General features: G+C 49.8%; 1 protein-coding gene and 1 pseudogene across 1 annotated transcript; one reads left to right on the forward strand and one right to left on the reverse strand.

The window, feature by feature from the left end:
- Nucleotides 1–453: 453 nt before the first annotated feature.
- On the forward strand, nt 454–1225 carry LOC119340436 (non-specific lipid-transfer protein-like). Its single transcript, XM_037612346.1, has 2 exons — nt 454–884; nt 994–1225. The coding sequence occupies exons 1-2, from the start codon at nt 545–547 to the stop codon at nt 1008–1010; spliced, it is 357 nt and encodes a 118-aa protein (XP_037468243.1). The 5' UTR covers nt 454–544; the 3' UTR covers nt 1011–1225.
- A 5663-nt stretch (nt 1226–6888) lies between these two features.
- LOC119341202 lies at nt 6889–8300 on the reverse strand (annotated as a pseudogene).
- Between the last annotated feature and the right edge of the window lie 644 nt (nt 8301–8944).

Genomic DNA, 8944 nt, shown 5'->3' on the forward strand with positions numbered 1-8944 from the left:
AACCTAGATGCAAAAGTTAAGAGAGAGAGAGAGCGCATGCAATTGGAGAGAGTGTGTTGCATGCAGCTGGTCCTGACACACACTGTTCACACCTCTCTTTTTTTATTAGCAAGAGACTCTCTGGTGTGCTGCATGCTACTCTCCTTTTTTATTCGCAAGACACTGTTCTCTTCCTCTCCTCCATCTTACTCTCTCGTGTACCGGCCACAACCACAGCGCATAGTGCGCGTGGCGCGTTTTAGAATGTTTATATGGCAGGTCCACGGCGCAAGTGCTGTCCTACCAGAAGCCCACTGGCTAGTGTGTACACCCTTCATCACTACCCAGAGTGGAGAAACCATTAGCACTGTCCAGTGCGACTAGAGGAGTGCCAAGTGCTCCATCCATAACGAGGTGCTCCCCACAATGACACTGCCACACTGCTATATAAGAAGCACCACCCATGCCAGAGCAGGCAGCAGCAGCAGCGAGCGATCTGCACTAGTCACCGCAAGAACCACCACCACAAGTGAGTGACTGTCCGAGCAGGGAAAGGCAGGGAGAGATGGCAATGAGGCCGCTCGTCGTGCTCGCCCTGGCCGTGGCGCTGGCCGGCGTGGCGCTGGGAGGGGGCGCGGCCGAGGGGGCCGGCGAGTGCGGGAGGGCCTCCCCCGACCGGATGGCCCTGCGCATGGCCCCGTGCATCTCGGCGGCGGACGAGCCGGACTCGGCGCCCTCCAGCAGCTGCTGCTCGGCGGTGCACACCATCGGCAAGAGCCCCAGCTGCCTGTGCGCCGTCATGCTGTCCGGCACCGCCAAGATGGCCGGGATCAGGCCCGAGGTCGCCATCACCATCCCCAAGCGCTGCAACATCGCCGACCGTCCCGTCGGCTACAAGTGCGGAGGTACTACCTACACATCACATTTCACATGTACTCCTACTTTCTAACCAGTAATAATCTGCTGATAATGTCATATAGCAATGCTAATTATCCGGTTTCTTTGGTTCGACAGATTACACGCTGCCTTGATGGCCCGGCAATGCTGCCGATCAAGATGAATGCTGTGGAAGGTGTCGTCGTGTGGGAATAAGCGAGTGGTGCATGTACCACTTATGTGGGGCACTAGTGACTCCATGGAGGTGCCACCATGTGATGTGTGCTTGTGGAAATATGTTTCTATAAGCATGTAATGTTTCGTCTGTGTTAACGTGAACAAACGTCTCCGTGTGGTTTCTATTGTCGTACGAAAGGCTTTCCCCTGACTTTATATAAAAAGGCCGCAAACGGCAGCAGAAGTCCTACAAACACGCAAACACACCACGTCAAGTTCATCGGTTACAGATTACGGTCCAAACCAAAATGTTATAAAGCGCGACAATGAAAGGCTTAATCCACGTACCTCGTAATCGATGAGCGAAATGTGGTGATCATCGCCATTGCGGCTCCCATTCACGTTCCGTCATGCCTCTTTGCCGATGGCCTCCAAAGTTGCATGTAGATAAGCATTTTGAAGATACCGTCAACCGAGGTGAGAGGGAATAACCCATTCAACTGTTAATTTCTTTTTTTTTTGCGGGAAAACTGTTGATTTCTTGACCAAAACAACCTCTAAGGATCGCCAGCAAGCCTCGAACACACGGGGGATTCCAGTCACGAGCTAAAAATTTCCCAAGCGGCATCCACATTATTACCTAACTAAGTGACATAAGAAAAGGATGTGAACACATTATATCACATCCGTTTGACGATGTGAACACATTATCCCCCACCAGCTTCGCACCATGAGCTGCAACAGTGTCAGCTACTTTTATCATGTGCAAGTTCTAGGACATTTTTATTATTTTTTTAGAAAAGGAGGAAGCCTCTGCGTCTGAACGATGCATGCAGCCAATTTATTAATTATTCACACAGGACCTTACAAAGTCATACAACAGCAAGACTAAAACCACCGTCTAAGCAACATCTGTCACTACTCCTATCCGGTTGATGAAGGGGTGTTGATAGTTTGGGCCTAATACCAAACATACCTCGCAGCCAAACCTAACATTTAAGACATGAGGTCCCAATCAAGACGCTTGCCGAGTATGGGGCACCTACCAGTCTGGCGCACTCCTCAACCAGGACGTCTGCCGAGTATGAGGCCGCTGCAGCCACCTGCCACCAATCCATCTTCAGAGCTGTGCTGCTACATCTACCTTGCCCGGTCTAGCTGCCGTCGACGCAACCACGACGCCAGACAGCGTCACCCTCCTGCGCGAGTCCATCATCGCACATCAGACGCCTAATCTCCAGAGCGCCATGCCATCGAGATCTGTCACCATCAATGTGCATGATGAAGCACCGCTCCACCAAAGACGTCGTCCACTGGTCCCTCGAGCCCGCGTACACCTCCAAGAAAAACGTCCCCAAGGGGGAAACGACACAAACACAACGCCGTCTTCTGATCTATTGATCTAGGGTTTCCCTCGGAGGTAGCAAATCGTAGTCTAGAACTTCTCCACGGCGATGCCTTCAAGAAGGAAACGACACCGTAGAGCGCCGCCACCGCCGGCTTTGGCATCTAGCCAAGAGCAGGTTTTCACCCAGATCTGTTCGAAGAACTCCATCCACTTCTTGTGCATGGACCGCCACCTTCTCTGCCGAAGACTAGACCAAGGGTCTAGCCGTCGCCGTCAGATCCATGTAGCCAGCACCGGGAGATGACGACAATCTCCCTGTACCTGAGCTAGCACGAACCGAAGCAGATCGAGTCGGAGACGATGATGCCCCTGGATCTCCGGCAGACCAGCGAGCCGCCGGCCCCACCGCATCTAGATCGCTGGCCATGCCGGGCCGCCGCCACCCCGCGCCCCGTCCGGGTCGAAGAGGGAGCCGCCGACCGGGCACAGGTGCCACCGCCGCCTGCGCATGCCGGGGCGCCGCCGTGAGCCCAGCACCCGCCACTGCCTGCCGAGGCCCACCACAGCTCGCCGAGTTCTGCCACCTCGCGCCCGACCGCAGGACACCGCCGCCTGCCGCCTAGATCCGTGCCCGCGGAGGAAGGGGAGTCGGGAGAAGAAGTCCCCCCGCCGCCCGGCGGCGGCGCGAGGAGGGGAGAAGGAGAGGGCGGCGGCAGCGTCTAGGGTTGCAGAGCCCCCGAGTCGCCCAGGGCGGGGGCGACGCGAGGACGGGGCGACGCAAGTTCTAGGACATAAAGACACTGAAAACCTATCAAAACACTGAGCCACCATAAACTTTACCTCCTGGAATGGAAGATCAACATATTAGCCGAGAGGTCATGGTCCTTGCTCTGCAACGCCTAGACGAGCACTTGAGCATCTGATTCCGCCTCCACTCGCTTGATAGCCCGATCTGCTGCGGCACGAACAGCTGCTTAGACATGCAATCGCTTGAGCTTGTAAAGCAGCAGCTGCCCTGTGGAGACGACCTGCTGCTGCCACCTAACACAGTCCCCTTCAGCCTCTCCGCCCAGCCACACTAGCATTGTTGTTTGGATCGAAAGACCCATCGCAGTTGATTTTCCCCACAACAGTGACCGGCAGTTTCCGCTTCTGCTCCACTGCCCAGTTAGGTTAGTTCTCAGATGCGGAAGGTAGAGTTCTTCGTATTCGACTACACATCTGCCTACCATGGCTGCTACCACCTCATCGATTTTCATAATTCCTTGTCCAGCATTGATTTTGTTCCTCGTTTTCCACCACGTCCACAACAGCGCTGTAATCTTGATCATATATTTGTTTCCCATGTGCAGTACCATATGCAGCATCTCCTTTGGACCTGAAGATTCCACAGGCTTGCATCTTTCCTTTTCCATGCCCAGAAGACGCCATACTTGATGCACTCCCTTGCATCGCACAAATGTATGCACCCCATCCTCATCCAAACGCCAGCAAACTTGAAAGATCAACTATTACCTCAATGCCCCATCTCGTGATACTCGGCCTATGGGGAAGACTGTCGTGTGTGATTGTCCACAGTAATTGCCGCGCATTTGGAGGGCATGGGCTGGACCAAATGTTAAAAAGGGCAGCCCGGTGCACGTAGCTCCTACTTGTGCAGCGTCCAGGGAAGGGTCCAATCACTTTGGGTTCGACCAAGGACTGGACCAAATGTTATTCCAGGAAAATTGCCCCTCCTGATCATGAGCTGTTGGACCCGTGGAACTTCCCCTCGGCTCCTCCACCATCTGATGTAGTTTATAAGCATCTGACCTGATTCAACAAAATGTTGTCAGGCAGATGACATGGTCACAGCTTCCCCACTCGCACTCTTCTTTGAACCCATGAAATGTCTGCCGTGCCTACTTTTTCTTCTTGCGCTTTTAGTTGCGGATTTGAATAAGTAAAATGGTCCAGTGACCGCGCTCAACTTACGCTCCACTCGCAGCACAATTGCTGAAGTGCTGAAACGTTGGAGTTTGTTGTTCTTGCTGGCTACACACTGTATAGTTTCCCCAGCTGGAAGGAAGGCCAAACATGATCTGTTTGAACAACACATGTGCAGATTTAATGAGTATGCAGTGTTGTGTTTCTTGCCAAGGGTTTACGTCTATTACGTCTTCCACTGTCAACCACTGTCTGGCCTTGAGAAACCAATTGGTGTCGGCCTTCAAGTACATGGCCTCCAGAGCCCTCAGTTTAGTCGGCCAGCAGTGACAGTATCCCGAAGAAAGTTAGTGCATATCGGTCTCCGTTGCTTAATTTTCTTCCCCTGAAAACACAAAGATTTCATAAAGAGATGCTCATGTGAACATGCTAAATGCAACTAGGACTGCATGCCAGGACCAATGAATAAATGGCTAACAGAACAAGCATCAGCGTGATGTTAAGATCGTAATTCAGAGTCATGGATAAATTCAGACCAGAGATATCTAGAGATCACACATTCAAACAACATAAGTGCTTAACACTTCGATCAGGCTCATCGCAAAGCAAACAGGTTTTGTCATCAACAACTTGTCTAATACTACTACCTACCAATCTTCATGCAGAAACCAGCTGAGTGGCTCAAAGTTAAGGATAACTTTCTTAGCTTTGAGAACTGCAAGAACTTGAGAGGAATCTGCTGACACCAAAAGGTAGTCAGTGCTAATGTTACACCCTTTTGCTTTCCAGACAACGATTAACTGGACAAGCACGCTTCGGGACATTGATTCGTTGCATGCTCACTTCCATTGAAACACTCATAATGAGCACTGTTTTCTTATATCGTTTCTTTTGTCCCACGCACATGCACATCTGTTTCTTTTTTTATCCGCGCTGGCCAATTGCGTATTTATTTTTCAATTCAGAGTCGGAGCTCAGATCTCATCGGCCATTGGCCCGTTTTCCTTGCACAGATGCCATATTTTTGTGTAGAATTCGTGAGCCAACTCCGGACAACTGCATCTTTACCGGGACGATACTGAAGCCTCTTGTAGTGGCCGCAGCGAGGGAGTCTGTTGGCTTTTCTGACGATTTAGTAGAACATTATTCTGATACTTTCAAACTTAATAGTCTACCGAACTGCAAAGCAAGCTTTGGAATCAAAATCATTTGAAGTTCATAGAAAGCTTATGTGCTTTGAGTCCTCCACTATATAACTTGATTGTCTCCCCACAGACAATGCTTGAGAAATGTATGTTAGTTTGATACGAATAATGAATGAGGTTCGCTTAATTTTTTCTGTCGGGAATTTGGAGGCTGAACGGTTCATCCAATTTTATAATTCTACCCGGTTCTGCCTTCCTCTCTTCTCCCTTTGTTCTCCTAATTGTTTCTTCTTCACGTAATCGCATAATCACGATACTTCCAGGTACAACTACTAGCACATTTTCTATGATCTATCAAAACAAAAGCTCCTCGCAATTTAAGCATACAAGGTTCACATTAGATTAGTGCATTATTTGGGAGGAACTAAACTAGAAGCACATGGATGAAGGTTGTTGATTCATGAATTTAAACAAGGCAATACTTCAACCAATGAATGTACAAGCAACGCACGTCTGTAATTATGATCGGTTGGATCAGGTATTGTGTTTTTGCTTGCCAAATCTATTGCATGGTTCAACTAATGACGAAACCTGGAAAATAAGAATGTTTCCCTTGCAATAAACAAATCCTTTTATCGAAAAAATAAACTCCTTCCAGAAAGAAATTCCTGAGTATAATTTATGAGCTCCAGGAGTTACCTAATGTGCAGTCATAGGTAGTGAAGACCCAAACATTCCATTGTCATGTACATGCTGTCAGCCAACTCCTGTAAGGCTGGAACACATCAAGAAAAAGAACCATCCTGAACACCAGATGCAGTATTTTTTTTATATAATCAGTAATATGAAGATAATGTACTCCCATTATCTACCTGAAGTTCATTTTGGTTTTTCCTTCTCAAGTGTGATTTCAACGAGCTGAATATTTCCCTGAAGTGATCAGCCTTGCAAGAGGTGAGGAAAGAGAAGCCATACAGAAGCTTCAAACACCACTTCACCGTAAAAAATTCAATCAAGTAATGATTACTGCACAAAAGAATCGAGACGATATATTAGGTGAGTAGCTCCCAGCAGTTTTATCTAGTGGAGAAGGCTGAAGAATTTATTGGAACCTGCGATTGTGGTATGTGGTAATGAATACAGCCCCAGGAGAATTTCCCAGGACAAAGTTATCTGTTGCGAAGAGATCATCAAATTCTTACCAAAATAGATGCAAAACTTATCTCTACTGTATTATGAAACAACAACCAGAGCGAGGAAGATAAGGATTTTATGATAAATAATGTAAAGAAAAAGTATACCCAAGTAGCTAGGAGAAGGTTCGTAGGCACTGGACCAAGATTTTCACATTATCATTCTCACTGTAACCACGATTCTTGGAGACCCCTGTCTTGTCTTCCAAATTATTTCCCATAAATCCCGGTTCATAAAATGCCTTTCCAAAAACATCTAAGGCACAAAGCAATAATATACAACACAATTAGTGCACAAAGAAATATACAAGGATAAGACTAACTAGCTAGGGAACTTGCACATTGCTGCAATGCAGTTCAATGCTGACACTGACACCTGAATTAACAGACCATCCATTCCATAAAGAGACAATTTGCCCATATGTTGGATCTTTCTGATACTTCCGCATATAGGCAAATTACAGGACGAGACAAAAGCAAGACGCGGAGCTACAATCTATGTAGAGCGCTTCTTCCGCTTTTTCGAAGCAAGCTTGGCAATGACCTCATTCAAAATAGAGGGGTAAGTCGTCATTAAATGCCCCCAGCCATTAGTTGCCATTACCCTTTTCAAACAGGAGGGAGATTGGGCTTGGATAAACTTGAAGCACGCGACCTTCAACCCGTGGCAGTCGTGCTGCTCGGCCAAAACAAGAGTGGACGCCACCGAGCTCACACCTATGTCCTCAGACAACTGCTTTTCACAGATGAACTTGAGGTGTTGGAGGTCATATCTGTCTGCCGCCGTAAATAAGCCTCACAACCATTGCAAACGCATTTCATCCTCTTCTTGTCCTTGTTCCACTTCTTGTGCTTCCTCCTGGATGACTTCCTTCTCCATCTCAGGGAATGAGTCTGTGTAGATGAACCTAAGCAAAGCCCTGAACACTTTTGCCTCCATGTCTTCAATCTGTATGACACTGGACGTGGTGCCCTCCTTCATGGGGCCAAAGAGCTGCGCCATGAAGACCGTCGATCGGGCAGCAAGCACGCACCGGTGCGCAGCGAACGTCTCGCCGCTGACCTCGAAGGTCACATCAGCGCCCACCTTACTTTCAAGGAGAGTGTTAAAATGCTGGCATATGTAGCGAGGCGGGGCGGTGCCACCGGCGTCGTCATCCTCCTCGCAGCAGATCATGATGTCGCACCGGACGGTGAAACCATCACGCCTCATATTCTCCGATCGTTCAAGGGCGTCTTTCCTCATGAACTTGCGGTGGCCCCGAGAACCGCCATGGGGGAAGCTGCACGTCTCGGTCCCAAGAATGTACACCGGCTTCTGCTTCTCGGCCTGGTCGACGAAACTGAGACTGAACTTGGCATCCACGGCATTGTTGAGATAGTCGTCGAGGCGGCAGACGTAGAGAGAGACGAAGTCGGCGCAGCTCGGGTTATCGCCGTTGGGGAAGAGCTCGATCTGCCACGTATGGCATCCGACCCTGAAGGGCCGGGAGATGATGCTCTCCCCGGTGGGCGCCTTCTCCTTGGCGCGCGAGTAGCCCTGGACGACGAGCAGGTGGTACCCGCAGTAGGCGTTGGTTTCGCAGGCCGACCCGGCGCAAGGGGGGCACAGATCGACGCCGTCGACGACCGACACGCCGGCGAACGACGACATGGCGTCGGCGAACCTGCGAGTTTGATCGATCGGAGATGTTGGCTTTCCAAGCTTGGTTCGGAGCTGGGGATTTGGGATCGACGGGCTGACGGTCAAACCTGGCCGCGTTCCGCGCGGAGTCGCCGCCGCAAAGCGAGCTGGTGTGTCGCCCGCGCCGCCGTCGCTCGTCCTCGGAGAAGCGTGCGGCCTCGGCCTGCCTGAGCTAGGGTTAATGACTTGCCGCGTTAGTAGGCCTTTGTTGTCCTCACAGCCCACAATCTGCAAAGCCCATTACCTTTTGGCAAAACCTCACGTTCTCAAAAGAGAAAACTTGGTAATTCGAGCTGAATTTTGCAGTATAATACAAGAAGGTAATGCAGTCAAAAGTTCTGGGCTGAGATTTGCAGAATATGCAAGGATATAATGCAACCAAAACTTGGTAAGTTAAGCTGAATTTTGCAGTATGTGTGGTCTGCTTTGATCCAGACAACTTTCGTGCGGCCAGAGTTGATGTCTTGGACCATGCGCGGGCTTTGCTACAAGCATAGGCTTTGGTGTGCGTCAAGGCGATCAACCAGCTGGGCTTTCATCACGACATTGTGGAATCTGACTTGCTCCAACCCGGTGAGAGCCCTTGACTCGGACGAGTGAGACGTAGCTGATGTCG

This window comes from Triticum dicoccoides, chromosome 7B (genome assembly GCF_002162155.2).
Source record: "Triticum dicoccoides isolate Atlit2015 ecotype Zavitan chromosome 7B, WEW_v2.0, whole genome shotgun sequence".
Classification (NCBI taxonomy): domain Eukaryota; kingdom Viridiplantae; phylum Streptophyta; class Magnoliopsida; order Poales; family Poaceae; genus Triticum; species Triticum dicoccoides.

What these genes read in the sequence shown, in the direction of transcription:
- LOC119340436 (XM_037612346.1), top strand. Translation starts at nt 545, where the DNA reads ATGGCAATGAGGCCGCTCGTCGTGCTCGCCCTGGCCGTGGCGCTGGCC.